General features: G+C 36.6%; 1 protein-coding gene across 1 annotated transcript; it reads right to left on the bottom strand.

Moving 5' to 3' along the window:
- Positions 1-6: 6 nt before the first annotated feature.
- Positions 7-18,874, bottom strand: LOC115226940 (integrin alpha-4-like). The gene is made up of 5 exons (XM_029797902.2): positions 18,726-18,874; positions 13,283-13,468; positions 11,513-11,707; positions 10,561-10,703; positions 7-598 (listed from the first exon to the last, which is right to left on the bottom strand). Exons 1-5 carry the CDS (start codon positions 18,739-18,741, stop codon positions 461-463), a joined length of 678 nt encoding a protein of 225 aa, XP_029653762.1. The 5' UTR covers positions 18,742-18,874; the 3' UTR covers positions 7-460.
- Positions 18,875-19,720: the final 846 nt, after the last annotated feature.

The following is a 19,720-nucleotide window of genomic DNA, read 5'->3' as shown; positions in this document are numbered from 1 at the left end:
AAAAAAGCCTTACTCATAACACCATGTATGAACTTGCCAAACAGCAAAGTGCCTCTTGATATTTTTGAAACTTTATGCACGTATCAATAGCAATTCTTTGGCCATCACAAGAGAGAGAGTTGAAATGGTACATCCCACCTTAATAACAAACTCTAGTACCTGCCAGTTGATCATAAATTCATTGGAAATAAATTCCTTCATTCACTCTAAATTGTAAAACCAAAGCCCTTCGTATCAGCGTGTGAGAAACAGACACATTCATTTGCCAAGCCAGGTGACCTGGCGGTTCTTCCTTTTAACATGCTTCTTTAAACACCTGATCTCGTGGATATTTTCCTTTGTACTGAATTTTTATTTAAAAGATATTGTTAAAATACATTTCAAATTATTACGAAAGTAAAGAAGTTCATGACTTCAGAAGGGCTGAGAAGTATTAAAATACCTGTTACATGTTAACTTGTTAAAGGAAAATACTTACCGTTGCGTTTAGACTTCCATTCTTTAGAAGCGGGCACAAGTTACACCATGTACCATAGCCATTATTTTGAAGATGGTAATCAAGGACAAACTTTATTGGCTTCAGCGAATTAATCTTATTCTGGGAAAATAAGATTAAGAAAAAAGTAATAACAAAAATTAAAATAATAATAATAATAATAATAATAATAATAAATAAATGGAGAGTGTACAGATGAAAAGTTGATACCTGATAACATTGAAAGTCAAAGGTTTAGGAGTGACATCTGGTGCAAAGACAAGGAGCACAAGAAGGATGCTGAATGGTTGCAAGAACTGAAACAAACAGTAGTCTCTCCAAAACAGGCAGAACTAGTTACTTAAGTTAAGGAAGTGAAGTAAATCAAGAAAAAATGAGCAACTGGAAGGCCCCGGGACCAGATGGAGTTAAAGGCAACTGGATCAAAAGATTTGGTGAATGTCATGCACGAATAGCTGCGCAAATCAACACCTTATTAAATGCCATCCAAGGAACACCAGAGTGGTTGACATTGGGTAGGACAGCGATGTGCCTGAAAATCATAGCAAAAGGCAATACGGTAGACAATTACAGGCCGATATCCTGTTTGCCACTTATGTGGAAATTATTGGCTGGAATACTTGCAGAGTCAATGTACGAACATCTGAAATAAAATGGAGTCCTGCCACATGAGCAGAAGGGTTACAAGCGTAGGTGCAGAGGTTCCAAGGACCAACTCCTGATAGACAAAACTGTATTTAGAGACTGCAAAAGGAGGGAAAGTAACTTAGCCATGTCATGGATCGACTATCGTAAGGGGTACGATATGATCCCACATTCTTGGATTATGGAGTGCATGAACCTACTTGATATTGCATCGAATATTGAGCGATTGTTTGGAAAAAGTATGGCGAATTGGAGGACGGACCTGACAGATACGGAAGAAGTTTGGGGACAGTAGAAATCAGGAGGGCCATCTCCAAGGAGACTGCCTGTCCCCACTGATCTTTGTACTGTGCATGATACCACTAACACTGATATTGAGGAAAGCAAAAGCTAGGTCTGTATTCAAAAGCCGCCAGCAAAACGTCAACCATTTGTTATTCATGGATAACCTCAAACTTTATGGTAAAAATGAAACCCAAGTCAGTTCCCTCGCTGATACGATGTATAACTTCAGTGCTGATATCAGAATGGAGTTCGGGCTGAGAAAGTGTGGTGTGTTAGTCTTCAAGAGAGGCAAAATCAAATGTATGAATGGGCTATCGATACCGTCGGGGGAGGTTGTGAAGCAGATAGAAGAGACGGGCTATAAGTACTTGGGGATTTGGGAAATGGATAAATTGATGGAGAAATAAATGACAGGAAAATTTAACGTGGAGTACTTGCGCAGACTGAGATTGATCCTATAGTCGAAAATAAATGGACGGAATAAGATCGAAGCTATCAATACCTGGGCGGTTTTATTCCTTAGATATGGAGCAGGGGTAATCGCATGGACAGTAGACAGTTAACTAAACAGCTTAGACAGAAAGACAAGGAAGTTGCTAACTAGATATGGGTCACTCCACCCAAAAAGTGACACAGACAGACTGTATGTACCAAGAAAAAGAGGGGGAAGAGGACTTACTGGATGCGAACACAGTATTAGATCAGAAGAAAACAACATAGCATGGTATTTAAAAAATGCCACAGAACTGCTATTATTAGAAGTAGGAAGATCAGGCCTGAGTAGGATGAAAGATTGCAAAAATAAAGTACTATACAAGAATTTAAAAATGAATGAAACTGAAAATAGATCGGTAAAGAAAAGAATGGAGGTCAATTTCATAGGGATATTGAAGATAAGATAGACAGAGAAAAAAGATAGCTGTGGATGACTAAAAGTGATTTAAAACCGGAAACGGAGGCTATAATCTGTGCTGTCCTAAGCACTAAGAACAAATTACATAAAATACAGAATAGACTACACATCAGAAAGTGATAAGTGCAGAATCTGTGGACAAAACGGTGAAACCGTATGGCATATTACCAACCAATGTACGCCACTAGCACAGAAGGAATATAAGAGACGCCACGACAATATAACCAGGCTTGTCCATTGGACACTCTGCAACAAGTATGGACTTGCCAGAGTAAAATATTGGTACGAATACAAACCCGAAGACATCGTCGAGAATAGAAATGCAAAGATCCTATGAGATTTTATGATTCAGTGTGACCATGAGATATAGAATAGGAAGCCGGACATAGTATTTATTGAGAAAGAAAAAACTATGCTGGATCATAGATATAGCATGCCCAGCAGACAACAAGGTATGCGATAAGGAAGAAAGAAAAGTTGAAAGACATGACAGGTTAGCTTGGGAAGTTGAGTAGTGGTGGTCGATGAAAACGGTAGCAGTAGTACCAATAATTGTCGGAGCACTGGGAACAGTGAGCAAAAATCTCGAGAAGTACGCGGAACAAATAGGGGCTGCAATAAGTGTGGAGCGCTTGCAGAAAACAGCACTGCTTAGAACCACTCGAATACTCCGGAAAGTGCTCGAAAAATAAGGTGTTACCTTAGTTCAGTGGTAGTGAACAGCTGACACTGTGGTACACCTACAACGTTAGAAGCTGTGCGAAGGCAATAATAATAATAATAATAATAATAATAATAATAATAATAATAATAATAATAATAATAAATGCCCTGATGCAGTATCAGGCAGTGGCTCTCATGACTTCTGATCTTAACTGATTGGAAGTGTTATCATGTACATTTTTTTGTCTCGGTATAAATGATGGGCTACAGCAAATACCACAGATTTGCTTGTCAGTTGTTTGACCTTAACCAGTTGAACATGTCCCTTAGTGGTTGACGATATGTACATCTCTGATCACGAGCAGATGTAGTGGGGGAGCATCATAGTCATGTGTTGAGAGGAATTCTTTGAGGTTTGGATAATTTACCTTTGGAAACATGGGTGTTTCGTTCAACATCCTTAAACAACCCTTATTCGGGGACCTTTTTAGCAGGATGGGCTACTCGGTTGGAAGAAAATTCTAAATGGGCCCCACCTGCAAGGTCATGCACTGTTTATCTTGATATGAGATCACCATTTCGCGCACATATGGTTGTGATGCATGTGCCCAGTGCAGCCTTATCAGACGGGTAGTCATGATGGGTATACTGAGCTTCGTATATTTTACCCCAGTGTCACTTTGATGGCATGCACTGCTCTCTCACCCAATAATAATAATATTAATGTTTCTTTGTTAACTTTTTTATGTTTTATTTTCCCTTTTTCTCTCTGTCTTTATTCCCTTTTTCCTCTATCGCATGATTGGTAAATGAACAATCTGGCGTGTTTATTTTAATGGCCTACCAATGTATACAGTGCTTTTTTCTAGGTTCCTGGAAGACATTTGGCAAGAAATTGAAACAGAATTGAAAGATGATAATGAAAATGATAATGATATTGATGATGATAATAATAATAATAATAATAATAATAATAATAATAATAATAATAATAATAATAATGCATAAGGCCTGAAATTTAGGGAGAAGGGACTCGTCGATTACATCGACTCTTGTGTTTCACTGTTACTTAACTTACCGACCCCTAAAGGATAAAAGGCAAGTCGAACTCGGCGGAATTTGAACTCAGAACGTAGCGACGATAATAATAATAATAATAATGATGATGATGATAAGATGATAATAATAATAATAATAATAATATAATAAAATAATAATAAATAATAATTAATAATAATAATAATAATAATATAATAATAATAATAATAATAATAATAATAATAATAACCGCATTGGTCATTGCGCGGATTACAAAGACCACGTACCCGAAAATTGAACCAAATCCTGATTGAAAAAATCAGTTACTGGATCCAAATCTTCCCAACACACAGGAGCTGGACGGACCCCCCACAACCGGAATATTCCAACAGATGGCCATCCATGCTCATCACCAAATAATCAAAAGAAAAAGAAGGAAAAATGGTCTAGGGAAGGTAATAAAGAAGTTCTTGAGGCCTTCTACCATGCCATATATTTCCCCACAGATAAGTCTAGCACTGTACAAGCATACTTAAACTGGAGACAGACAGAAACACCCTGAAGTAAGACCCTACATAGACAGTAACAAGCTTGCCAATATTAGAAGAAACATTATAAAAAAGAAATTACTGACTGAAGTAGAGATTGATCAGGTTAGGCAAGCAATATCGGAAAATGAACGAAGCTGCAGCTAGAGAAGATAATACAGAGGAAATGATTATAGACCAGCCCAGGGCGGATAAAAACGAAGAGAGGATTGAAAGAGTTAGTATAAGTGATAGGCAAAGTGAAATACGCCCTGAACCAATCATAAACACTAAGACAGATGAGCATCAAATAGATAAAGAAAGTCACACAAATATTGACCCAACAGAACTACATGAGCTAAAAAATCAAATCATGATTGAATGGCTGAAAATTAAGAAACCAGCATGGATGAGCGTGATGATACACTTCCTAAAATCCGCAACTCTAACCAAAACATGAAAATAATTGGTAAAATCCGGCTTGCACTTAAGGATATAATTTCAGTTAATGATGTTGATATCACAAACCTCAACCACCTATACTATGCATCCGCGAAAATCTCAACGATCCTATGTGTGGTGTAAAGATTAGAAACGGCAACAGTCCCACAAAAAGCCTTCTTGGCAAGAACGTCTGCAACAACAAATTAAAATATTTAGATCTGACATTGAATATTTGAAAAACCTTAAGGCTCACAAGACTACCAAACCTACAAAAACCCAAAAATTACTGAAAAAATACAATATGAAAACTATACTTGATATTGATGCCACCATAGAAACCATCAAACAAAAGGTATCTGCCAAAGCTGCCCGCATAGCGAGGTATGAAAAGCGTGTTAGATTTTTCAAGGACAACAACATGTTCAAAAATAACACCAAGAATTTTTACAGGAAGATAGGAAAAACAGCGTTTACTGCAGGGTCTGTACCATCAAAAGAAGAAGTGCAGAGATTTTGGAATAAAATCTGGGCAGAAGAAAAAACACACAACGAAAAGGCCCCCTGGATTGACAGAATATCTACAGAACTGGACCCCTTAGAAGAGCAAAAGTGGGAGGGTGTCAAGGTAGAAGATATAAGATCTGCTCTCAGGAGGTCAAGCAAATGGAAGTCTCCAGGAAAGGATAAAATCCTAACTTCTGGCTGAATGCCTTCCCAGAGAGCCATGAACTGCTAACAGAACTGTACAATGATGCTTTGCAACACCCTAGTAGGATGCCTCCTTGGCTAGTTAATGGGTTAACATTCCTGCTTCCAAAAAGTGAAGAAACAAATGAACCAAAAAAACTATAGACCCATAACCTGCTTAACAACTATGTACAAAACACTAACATCTGTCCTGACGGAATATACCTATAGTTTTTTAACAGACAGCAGCATATTCCCTAATGAACAGAAAGGATGTAAACGTGGATCCTACGGCTGTAAAGACCAACTACTCATCAATAAGATGATCTTAGAAGATTGTCACAAACGACACAAAAACTTATCAATAGCCTGGATAGACTATAAAAAGGCTTTTGATAGCCTACCACATAGCTGGATTAGGAAATGCCTTGAAATGTATAAGATAGCACCAACTCTGCGAAACTTCTTGACTGTAAGTATGAGATCATGGAGAACCACACTAACCTGAACAGTGACAGTGAATCCCTAAATGCTGGTGATGTAAAAATTTCGTGTGGCATTTTCCAGGGTGACTCACTGTCACCACTCCTCTTTTGTTTATCCTTAATACCTCTCTCAAAGCTGCTCAATGACGCGCAGTACGGGTATAAAATGTTTGATAAAAATATAAATCATCTCGTTTACATGGATGATTTAAAGCTTTTTGCAAAAAATGATCAACAACTCAAGGGCTTACTAGCGATAGTCAAACAATTCAGTGACGACATCAGAATGCAATTCGGCCTCGATAAATGTGCAAAGGCTACCTTTATCAAAGGAAAAATGACAGAAACATCTAACGTTAACCGACCCACACAGAATGTCATAAAAGAACTAGACCCAGCGGAGAGCTACAAGTACCTAGGGGTAATTGAAGGGAACGGAATAAGGCATTCAGAGATGAAGGAAAGGATCAGGAGAGAATGCTATCGAAGAGTGAGAGCAATACTCAAGACAGAGCTGAATGCAAGAAGAAACAGGATCGAAGCAATCAATGCATTAGCTATACCAGTCGTGACTTACAGTTTCAATATTGTTAACTGGTCAATTACTGAAATATGTCAGCTCGACAGAAAAATAAGGAAACTGTTGACAATGCATAGAATGCACCACCCTAAGGCAGATACAGAACGACTCTATCTGCCAAGAAAAGAGGGAGGCCGTGGTCTTTTGCAACTGGCAATAACAATGAAGATTGCTACAATTGGCCTAGACACCTACCTGAAAAACTCTGAGGACTGGATGTTAAAACTTGTCTCAAAACATGAAAACAAGAAAGCATCATACTCAGTCACAAAACAGGCAAAGGAATATCTAAGTGAATTCCGAATACAACCAATTTCGGAATTAGAGATAGATATACAAGAAACAAGCACAGAAAAAGCTAGGCGCATGAAAACCGTGCCAAAACTGCGGCCTTAGATATTCTGAATAATAAATGGCAAGAAAAACCTCTCTATGGCAAATACCCAAAGAGAGCGAATAATGCAGATATCGACAAAGCCCTGACCCATCAATGGCTAATGGCTCTGGCTTAAATCTGAAACAGAGGGGTTTATCATAGCAGCTCAAGATCAATGCCTACCAACAAGAAACTACCAGGCCAACATATTAAAGATCAGAAGCAGTCCAACGTGTCGTGTATGCAAGCAACAAAATGAAACCATTGACCATGTGGTCTCCAAGTGCAGTCTTCTAGCGCCTACAGAGTATCTCAACAGGCACGATAGAGCTGCACAATATATTCACTGGGTAATCTGTAAAAACCTGGATTTGCCCCATGAAAAAAACTGGTGGGAACACAAACCACCCCCAGTGCTTGAAAATGACCACATCTCACTCCTCTGGAACTTCACCATTCAAACTGACAGGAAGATAGATGCAAATAGGCCAGACATCATATTGAAAGACTTCAAACAAAGAACATGCCTCCTCATTGATATGACTGTCCCAATCGATATAAACGTATCTGTCAAGACCTACCAAAAACTGAGCAAATATAAAGATCTTGAAATAGAAATCAGCAAAATGTGGAAGCTGAAGACTAAAACAATACCTGTTGTCATAGGTGCCCTGGGAATGATAGCAAAAGGGGCTGATAGCTACCTAACTCAGATACCAGGAAACCCAAAAATGGCAGAAGTTCAAAAGATAGTGCTCATGGGAACTGCTCATATCCTACGCAAAATACTCTCTATGTAATCTCAAGGTTTAAAACAAACATAATTTTCGGTTTAAAAAAAAAAAAAAAAAAAAAAACTTTTTTTTTAGACATTCATTAGTACAACATCCCACCCCCCAAATATATGGCACACTAGGCATAACAACAACATGAACTTCCAACCTGTTGTCTCTTGAGGTCTCTGGGTGAGACTTGGAGCCAACTTGTACAAATATAAAGCAAAAGTCAAACATAGAATAATAATAATAATAATATAATAATAATAATATATAATAATAATAACGCTATAAAAATAAAATACTGAATAATAATAATAATAATAATAATAATAATAATAATAATAATAATAATAATAATATAATAATAATAATAGTAATAATAATAATAATAAATGCCCTGATGCAGTACCAGGCAGTGGCTCCCATGGCTGCTGATCTTAACTGATTGGAAGTGTTATCATGTACATTGTTTTGTCTTGGTATAAAAGATGGGCTACAGCAAATATTCTGCTCAATACCACAGATTTGGTTGTCAGTTGTTTGACCATAACCAGTTGACCATGTCCCTTTGTGGCTGATAATATGTGCATCTCTGATCACAAGCAGAAGTAGCGGGAGAGCATCATAGCCATGTGTTGAGAGAGGAATTCTTTGGGGTTTGAATATTGATATGAGATCACCATTTCGTGCACATATGGTTGTGATGCATGTGCCTAGTGTACCCTTATCAGACGGGTATTAATGATGGGTATGCTGGGTTTCGTATATTTTACCCCAGTGTCACTTTGATGGCATGCACTGCTCTTTCACTCAACAACAACAACAACAATAATAATTATCCAATCTGTTAGGCACAGGGCCTAAAATTTGCGGGAGGTGGACAGTAGATTATATTCACCCAGTACTCAACTGGTACTTAAGTTATCGACCCCGAAAGGATGAAAGGCAAATTCGACCTCTGCAGAATTTGAACTCAGGACATAAAGAAGGACGAAACGTTGCTTAGCATTTTGTTCTGCGTCCAAACGATTCTGCCAGTTCACCGCTTTTACTAGCTCGCACACCTGAGTTCATGAATAATAACCAGGTTGAACAGCAAGATAGAAGTGCGTCAGCTGTTGTTGCAAGGAAGTTAAAATCCAAGGCAAAGAAAACAAGCGTATGAACAATTGGCTGATAGGTGGGAACAAAAACCCCTACATGGCAAATATATCACCCGTAGCAAACAAGCTGATGTAGACCAGAAGCACACCCATCAGTGGCTACAAAGCTCAGGGCTAAAAGCAGAGAGCGATGGTTTCATCTTAGCTGCTCAAGATCAGAACATATTGACCCGAAATTACCAAGCGAATGTAATGAAAAATAGAGTAGACCCGAAATGCCGATACTACAACGATGAAATTGAAACGGTGAACCACCTAATCTCTGGATGTAAAGTTCTAGCACCTATAGATTATCAATCAAGGCATGATGGAGTAGGGCCAATATTTACACTGGTTAATATGTCGGCATTATAAAATCAAAAGTGCTGACAAATGGTATAAGCACCATCTGAGGCTGTAACTGAGGGAGAAAATGTAACGATTCTTTATGAATTTCCACAACATACTGACAGAACCATCAAAACTAATAAACCGGATATTGTCACGAAAGATCAAAATAATAAAGTATGTTTATTGATCGACATGAACATTCCTTGTGATCATAATATCTCGGAAAAAGAATTTGACTAACTCAGAAAATATAAAGATTTGCTTATTAAAATCGAAAAGATGTGGTATCTCAAGACGGTTACAATAGAATAATCCCTGACTTATCATCCATGCAAGAAATTGTAGTCTTCAGAATCCACTGACAAAAATGCAAGATTAGAAAAGTTACGAATAAGCAGCAGCCAGATTTATATGACAAACTATGCGTTCAGAACTATAATATATTATATTTTCTAAATGTTCGGAATCATAACACATTTTCTATTTATAAAAATATGGAATCATATCTAGATAAACTAAAAGATTTCTTTTTAGCTTTTGAGATAGATTTTTTTTTACATTAACGATGCAATGAAATAGCTTTTACTGGGTATAGAAGCTATTATATTTTGCACGGTTCAATGAAGGAGTATCTACGTGATGGTTCGATCTGCTAGAAATAGCAGCCAAATGTCCGTTAAATCACACCCTATCGTCTTAAGAAGGTGATATCTAAGACTAAATTGGATAATTAGAGGTATTGAATGCACAATGTATGAAAAACTGACGGGTCGGTCAAAGCTGGAATGTCTTTGATCACAGACCTGCTAAATGTGAATTGACCTGCGGCTTAGCAACAACAATCATTATATTTTAACTATTTGTTATAAACTCGAGTACCTTTACAGTCGAAGAGGGATTGCTTCATAACATACTAACTGGCTCTCCGAAAATAAAGTATTTTGTGGGAAGTCAGTTATCCATTAAAAGTTCCGATACATTTTATTCTGGTTCTTAAAAACCACACTTCTATGTTGAGTTAAGGGATTCAAATCGACATATATTGCAAGTCAATTGTCTCAACATTCTCAACGCGAATTTAATACAATAACACAATGTTCTTAAAGCACAACAAATCTTCATTATAAAACAATACTATTTTTGACGTACCTTTACGTAGATTTGGTAAACTTTTCCGTAAAAACTCGTCTTGATTTTTTCTGAACTGGTGTATTCTTTCTGGTTATTCTCCAAATAGACTCGTTTTCTTCTCGCAGGTTCTCCAATATCCACTTTTAAATTTGTATTCATAACTAAAGAGAAAAATATTTCATTATATTTTTGTTGATAGTTTTTCTTTCCTTCTTAGGCAATATTGTATATAGAATTAGCAAATTTATCATTAGGTTGCTATTCTTTTAAAGTTCATTTATTTCTAAGTCATTCTCCCGTATTCAATTTATTGTTCGTGAATTAAGATCATTACACACATCAAGTAAACAAAAACATATTTAGATGCAGGACGGAAAGAGAACACCTCTTTCGTTGACGTACCACTATTATTCTGTTCCAAGTAACCACAAGTGGAATAAACGGGCTAAGTCGATTGCATCAACCCCAGTGCTCAACTGGTACTTATCTTATTAACCCCAAAAGTATGAAAGGTAAAGTCCACCTCGGTAGAATTTGAACTCAGAACGTGAAATGCTGCAAACGACTTTGCCATCTCGCCGCCTTCATTTCACTTCGTATATTAACACAAATTGCAGAAGCAGAATATAGTTACTTCAAAAGACTCGAAAATTTTAGTTATTTTATTAAGCTTGTAGGGTGAAAGAAGCAAAATCAGTTACAGCAGAATTCGAACGAAAAATTAAAAAAGAAACTAAATACGGTGAAAGCACTTCATCTACGATTTCTGCCAACTCAGAATCCCCAACAGACATTGAAAATAATAACACGTTTAAACATAAAATGCTAAAAAAAAAAAGATTTTAATGAAACTAATTGTAAACTAGGTTTGAATTTTTTCCCATATAAAAAGAAGTCTTTTTTTGTTTTTTAGCGTTTACATTGATGACAAAGAATAAAATAAAAAGAAAAGCAATCTCAACAAGCTCACCTAAATCATAATTTCCACCGGAAAAGAACATGTAAAGGGTAACATTTACTATTATGTCCCCATTTGTCTGCCAAATCGGATCCAAAAAGGATTGCAGTATTTTTGGTGTAACTACCAGACTCTTATGTGGTTTGATGACTGGCCGGCTTTGAAGTATGACAGCTCGATCCGAAAGGTAAGCTCCAACAGCAATATCTAGTTCAGGTGATTTGAGTGGCAAAATACAGAAAAGTTAGTTTAAATAAGTTTTTCTTGTAAACATTATTGAACATGATAAAAATTACTGGAAAAAATATGAAGTTGAGTTAGAATTAGTACTTATGATTTAAAGAAACATCGAATATCATGCTTGCTTATTGTAAACACACTATTAAATAAAAATACTTAATACGGTTGTAGATCGCTATTGATGATGATTGCAGAAGTGGAGTACAATCGCTTCAAAACACTCAAAAGTTTGAGTTGTTTTATTAAGCTATTGTAGGATGAAAAGAGTAAAGTCGGTCACGACAAAATTCGTATGAAGATTATGGCTATCTTCGTGGTTATTCAACCGCCGCCCTTTAGGAATTTCTTTAAAGGTTTAAGTGTACGTAGTCATGAACGGTAATTGCAATATTTATGTTTTTTTCTTTTAGGCTTGTCTGCTTTTTGCGAATGACAAATGACACACTCCCAGAGAACTGGAACTGTTTCACGCCTGAAAGAACTGGTGAATACATGTGCAAGTTTTGGCTTCTGCAGTGCCTGACTGAAAAATTTTAAGTAAATATACAGCTCTTAATGTTTCAGTGTGGCCTGGTTTCTCTCCCAGTTCTTGGTTCTAACGAGATCCTATAGAAATAGTTTGATGACTGGCCGGCTTTGAAGTACGACAGCTTGATCCGAAAGGTAAGCTCCAACAGCAATAACTAGTTCGGGTGATCTGAGGGGCCAAATCTCTGAAACCTAACATACTTGCACGTCTATGAAAATTAGAGCCCATTAACTGTCTTATTACATTCTACATGCGATTTAGAAGTGGATTGCAAGTTTTAATACTTCAGCCTATTCTTCGATGATATGAGTAAAACATAGTTGATATTATTTTCTTTTATCTGATGTATCATAGTGAAAACTACGAGATACTTTCTTACTATTTTTTTTCTATTTGCAAGAACTTCCTTGTGTCATACCTTGTTATTGCCGTTCTGTCCTCCCACCAAGCTTTCTTATTTTAAAGACATTCAATAAATAAAAGCTCATTGGATTTCAGACTTTCTATCCATTCATTTAATTTGTGTTTAAGCAAATAGTAATTAGGTTTTCATCTTGAAGTTAGTAAATTTTCTGCCGTGTTCATCCATATCAAGTCCACGCATTTTCTTATAATGACAAGGAAACTAGTTGAAACAAATTTGTGCTGTGAATGTCTCAAACACAATTCCAACTTAAAGGAGAATGCATAATAAACGGTGCAATGTTACATTTCTAAATTTGCACCTTTCTCGCTGATTATATCAGTTAGCTGTAGTAAATAACGTGTTATCTATGACCATGTTCTAAAGAGTTATATACTAAGATCAGTGAGACTGATCAAATTCAACCTACATTGTGGTAACAGCGTCGACATCAATTTGATCTTAAGAGTATTTCGAGAAGTTGGCAAGATATTTTAGTAATGTTTGGGTAAGTTAGTAGTGACACAAAAAACTAGAGTGACATAAGCAGTAAAAAACTTTGCCGTATTTCTAACCTATGTAACCTACACAATAATAATACATTTCTTACCTGGGTATCCATTTTTATCAATATCAACGGTGCGGGAAAAAGATATTCCAAAAGATCTGATGTTGTTATTTATTTTAGTACCTTCAATTCTTTGTGAGGGTGTTTTCTTAAGTAATTTTCCGTCACTGTTAAATAAATAGATACAACCGATGCCATCATTTTCGTAAGGAGCCCCAACTAGGACATCTGGAAAATAAACGTTGCGACATTGTTTTACGATACGTTACCAGTGTGTCTTTGAGAAAACTATGTCCATTTATTTACTTGTTCATTATAAGGCAGTATATGTACTGAATGTTTATTAACACGAAAAGAACTCCCAAAAAACAACAACCACAAAACAACACCATTTTTAATAATTTAGATACTACAAATCTGTGAAGAAGCCTTTATAGGTCGTTCAGTCAGCGAGAAATTCATCAAATTTCATTCAAAGGACCACCTTCGAAAAGGATATGTTGGATAATGTATCCAGGACCCCCTGCATGTATGAAAAAGATAGTATAGCCACTATTCGAATGTCTCTGATCAGGGCTTACTTGAGGTTAAACATCAACAACTTAGATCTATTGTTGAGTAGTATTAGGTATTAACAGTAAAAAAAAATCTCGTCGAGAAAATCCAGTTTGAAAAACTGCCCGACTTCAATAAACCAGTGAAATGAATGTTGTTCTTCGTAGGAACTTTTGAAACGTCGAAATATAAACAATTCCTTTCCATTTCTGTCCCTTTCAACTGTTCTTCATTTGTTCTTCTATTCCTTCTTTCCTTCCTCAGAGTTGAAATAATTACCAAAGTAAAGTGTCGTTCGTAGTTGCAAACGACAGGGTTACTGCATAATTTCATTTTGATCCCAAATTTTAAAATTGAATATGTGAAGTTGTAATGAATTTCTGTGTTTAATAACAGACTCTTCTTTATTAAAGGAAGAGAATAATCGATCACTTCACCCACTGTATATTATTGGTAATATTTTCGTCGATCTCGATGTGTTAACTATTAAACAGAAATATCCTATTATGTATATTATTTAAGTTACATGCTTATGAGATAGTACCAAGTACTAGATTCTTCAATATTCACACTCAGTAGAATCTATTAAGTCTATTGAAGGCTTAAAACATTTTTTTTTATTAACTTTGAAATGGAATTTGTCACGTTCATGACTTTCTCAAAGTCGTGACGTAACAAAAGTGTAATGGACACAAGTCCAGTAGACTGGTGAAACGGATAAGCTCTCCATATGCCGTTTTGCTACTAATCTGCTGTACACAGCACGTATACGGTCAGTTATTGAAACAGTATTGTAAACTCTTCATCGACCTAGATATATATTTTTTCTATTTGCTTCCGTCATTAGACTATGACCATGCTGGGACACGACCTTCAAAGGGTTATAGTAAATCTCGTCGACCCTGGTACTTAGCTATACGTCTGGTACTTATGGAGGCGTTTTCTCTTTGCCGCACCACTAGCTTACGGGGCTAAAGTCACCGTCAATTGGCATCATCGTAAAAACAGACATAGGTACAGGCACATGCACATACATACACTCACACATACATATGTACGTCCGTACGTACATACATACATACATGCATGCATGCATGCATGCATACATACATACATAAATACATACATACATACATACATACATACATAAATACATACATAAATACATACATACATACATACATACATACATACATACATACATAACATGAACTTCCATGCGGCTTTGGTTTACCAAATTTGTTTAAAAAGTAGTGGTCGGTCATGAGGCTATAGAAGAAAACACCTGCCCAAGATGCCATTCAGTGGGGTCGAAACAGATCAACCGTCTTCAGTAAATTATTCAAAAGTATTTATTCAACATGACTTATACGGTTTCGTATCACTACACCAAACTCAATAGAAACCTTATGTTGTTGGAATACAACCTAAAGCAAAGAGAATTGGATACCTCGCTTTTAGTCACTTGATAATAGTAGCTTGCATAATGTGGAATGAAGACGTTCAGCGTATTCCTTTGCTCAGCAACAAAATTAACTGCACAAACAGTCACACACACACACACACACATACGCATATGCACACACACACGTTTTCACACTATCACATGCACGCACTCTCTGTCGCTCACACACACTTTCTCTCTCTCCATCTGTCTGTCTGTCCGTCCGTCCGTCTGTCTGTCTGTCTGCCTGTCTGCCTGCCTGCCTGTCTGTCTGTATGTATGTCTATCTGTCTGTCTGCCTGTCTACCTATCTATATACCTTACACAGATACACGATTAAAACTAAACGGCAACAAAACAAATACAAACGAATAAGTCGGTGGAAATTATACAAATAAATTTCTTTATTGTGCGAAGCATTTCAAATGTAAAATGATAAAGCAGTTCAAGAAGTTTACTTGAACTCTTCTCTAAAAGACAGTTGCAAAATTCTAATATGTGTGACCAGAAAATCAATGAAAATAACTTTTTCGACGACTGCTATTATTGGCTTCTGTTACACACAAAGGCAAGCACATCCGCACACACACGTTTATACACACGCGTGCCAGCTTACACTTTTCATGTATACAAAAATGAGACGGTGGTAGCCTGTGCAAATATAACTGATTCTAACAGAGATTAGGATAAGATCCAACAGTTATAATTGATCAACTTGTTTGGGAAATACGACCGAATTCTGTATTAAAATCATAAGCCTATAAAAGGCCCGTTCTTTTCATGAATATCTATTTCGTTTTTCGTCTATGCAACCTTCCGTTTTTTAAATGCTCTACTCAGTGCAGATTATGCAGTCTGGAGAGGGCCATGAATTTACTCCTTTCCTGCGAGAAACACGACATAATACATCTATAGATCTAGCCTAGTGGTGGACTGCCATTGGACAGTTCCAGTGCATGTAGATCTTCTCCAGCACACTCTATAAGATATGGAAGAGCCCGTACCCTTTCCTGCTGCCGTTAAGTAGATTATTTGAACTTTGGCCATTCATGGCTAGACTTGGAATGAATACTGGAGTGGTTTTCCGTTGCCCTCTCTAGGTAGGTGGAATTTGAACTTAGAATGTAGCGAGCCGAAGATATATTATATTATAAAGTACCTCTGCCGACGCGTCAACGATTCTGCCACTCTCCCACTCGCAAAACACAACGTGCAATGAAGTGTTTTGCTCAAGAATGTAACGCGTCATCTGCTCCAGGAGTCGAACACACAATCTAGCAATATTGTGCGCCACACTCTAGCCACTAGAGTTTCTGGCTTTGAGAGTGTCACGAAAGGCCTGATTGGAGGCCCAACCTTCTGCGTTCTGTTGCAGAGTTTTGTAAAACTGAAGGACCGCTGCAATAAGTGTGTGAATCTGAGAGAGGAATATGTTGAATAAAATCATAATTAACTGATCCTCTTGTATTTTCTTTTAGCCAAAGGCAGGGACTTTTCCACACTCTCTCGTATATTGATTGTATTAATGTGCAAATGCGTGAGCAATAGACAGACTGAGAGTCAAATGAGAAAAGAAGAGAAGCGTGCGCGCGCGCACACACACACACACACACACACACACACACACCTCTTTCAACAAAAAAACTACTTGCTTTATTCGAGTTTCACGAGAGAAACAGAGGCGGAAAAGAGAAATAGTATGAGACAACTGCAGCAAAATCCATCAATCTATTGACTCAGAAAATCTTACAAAAACCCACAGGCATCGAAAACTGACAACAAATTAGATGCAGAAAAAAGAACTTAGAAAAAATTTTGAATGTGTAAGTTTGCTAAAATACTAGAAAAAGAACAGATTAGGCAGACGTTGGTCAGCTTATAAACTAATAATATTTTCTCCCAATTCTAACATTTGGGTAAATCAATTTAACAGCATCATTAATGTGTTAAATCATAAAAAATACTAACCTACTAACCAGTTATCTCTGATAGCCGTATATATGTCAAACACTTTTTATAATGGAGTAGCGTAAGAAATAAACTTCGTCCTTTTTCCGAATCCTGTTACATGATACTATATTTCTTACCTGGGTAGTTATTGTGTGTGTGTGCGTGTTAATAAGTTCAGGCTATTAATATGTATATGGTTGTTTCCAACCACATAGTTCCAGGTTCAGTACTATTGTGTGGTACCTTGGGCAAATGTCTTCTACTATAGCCGCGAGTTGACCAAAGCCCTGTGAGTAGATTTGGCAGACGGAAACTGAAAGAAAGCCGTCGTTTATATAAATATATGCACGTAGATACATATATCTACGTGTATGTATCTTTCTGTCTGTTTGTACCCCTCACCGCCACCACTTGACAGCTGGTGTTGGTTGTGTTTTGCATCCCCGTAACTTAGCGCTTCGGCAAAAGAACCCGATTGAATAAGTACCAAGCTTAAAAAAGAAGAACAGGGGTCGAATCATTCGACTAAAAATTCAAGGCGGTGCTCCAGGATGACCGCAGGCTAATGACTGAAACAAGAAAAATATAAAAGATAAAATGTGTCTTTAAAAAGACTCCAAAGTGGGTTATCGGTTGAAGAAAAGTCACTTCGCAACGTGAAGCTTCGAGTTCAATCTCGGTGAAATACATTTACCATAAACTTCAGATTGACCTGAGTCGCGAGAATCAAATTAGATAGAAATTGTATGGAAGCCCGTCGGATGGACTGTACTTGTAATTCTAAGATCCACCTTTGCCATTGTGATCCTCTTTAAGAATTATGTTACGCTATGTGTTACCATGCTGTATTGCCAAATCGTCAACAAAATGCACTTCACTAATACGGTTAATACCAACGAATCAATCTTTAACACCAAGGAGTCAATCTTTAATCACTATTCACACGTTTTCATCAAACAGTATTACCAGGCTAGCTGAATGTACTTCACTAATACAGCTGTCACTCACCCACTCACTCAATCAATCAATCATTAATAAATATTCATACATCATCGTAAAAGAAGGTGACAAACAGCTTTACCATCAGTTGCTTTCATCAGTGGTTAATTAGTCCTGTTTTCAGGAGTATCAACTTTATTGAGCTTCCTTGAAGCACCGTTAACCAGTAACTTAAAACCTAACCTTATATTTATATGATGTAAGTTGACTTCTATTGAATAAAATACCGTTACTTGATCCCCGTTAAAAGCTAATGTTCCGAGTCACCTGCAACATAAAAAGTTATGCAGATGTATTTTCTCTCTTTTTACAAATGCTGGTCTTCAGCTCAATGAATTTATACTAGAGCTGAGTACTGTAGGAAAATAAATTCCAGACCAAAATATTCTGCAATCTTGCAATATCGTTTCAAATTTCAAAACTAAAATCTAAAAAATCTTTATTTGTGAACGTAAATCACTATCACGACTTCGGCCTCTCGAAAATCTGGTGCTTTTAACTACTGAAATAGAAACTACATTATGACTTTTCTCTTACCGTTATGTTTATCCATATCAAAATCGGCGACAGCAAGAGTGGATCCAAAGCGAGATCTGTAAGCTGGTATGGATAATATCTCGTTTGCCGTCTTGGAGAAGGAAGAAGGCTAAAATGAAGAAAAAATAAAATAAATAAATGACTGAATAAGTACATAAAACCCACATTTTATTGAGTTGGAACATGAGGATTCTTTCACTCCCTTTGCACACACACACACACACACACACACACACACACACACACACACACACACATACACACACACACACATTTTTGTCTGCTGAGTGGACAGGAGTAACGTGAAATAAAGTATCTTGCTCAAGGACACAGAGCGCCTCTGGAAATCGATCTCACGACCTAACACTGAGCCATGCGCCTTCAACACCCATCTACACATACACACATGTATATATATAATGTATTTACATATATGTGTGTGTATATATATATATATATATATATATATATAATATGCATGCTTATACAAATACATATGCTCATACATGCATATACATTATATATTGAATATATATACGTATATACAATATGTAATATATAGCAATATATAAATATACATATACATATATTTATATACATGATTATATACACACACACACAAAAACATACAGATACACACATGCACACACACACATGCACACACACACACAAACACACCACACACACACACACACACACACACATGTAAGATCGTGCATCAAAGATCAATGAAAACAAAATCCAAAGACGACTCTATACGACTTACGTATAACTGTATACCAAATATTTTAAAATCTTATTTTTATCTTATTTTCTGGATTTAATGTCGTAGCAAAGAGTCTCCGCTTACATTAAATCATAGATAAAACTTCGGAAACAAAATATTTCCGATCTGCATTAGAAATAATTCAGAATCTTTTTGTGAAATCCGATCTGCATTAGAAATAATTCAGAATCTTTTTGTGAAATCCAATGTTTAAAACACTTTTAGCTCA

Source organism: Octopus sinensis, unplaced genomic scaffold (assembly GCF_006345805.1).
Source record: "Octopus sinensis unplaced genomic scaffold, ASM634580v1 Contig00568, whole genome shotgun sequence".
In the NCBI taxonomy this organism is placed as follows: Eukaryota; Metazoa; Mollusca; class Cephalopoda; order Octopoda; family Octopodidae; genus Octopus; species Octopus sinensis.
The sequence above is the reverse complement of the archived record's forward strand: the minus strand, read 5'-3'. Positions and strand labels throughout refer to the sequence as shown.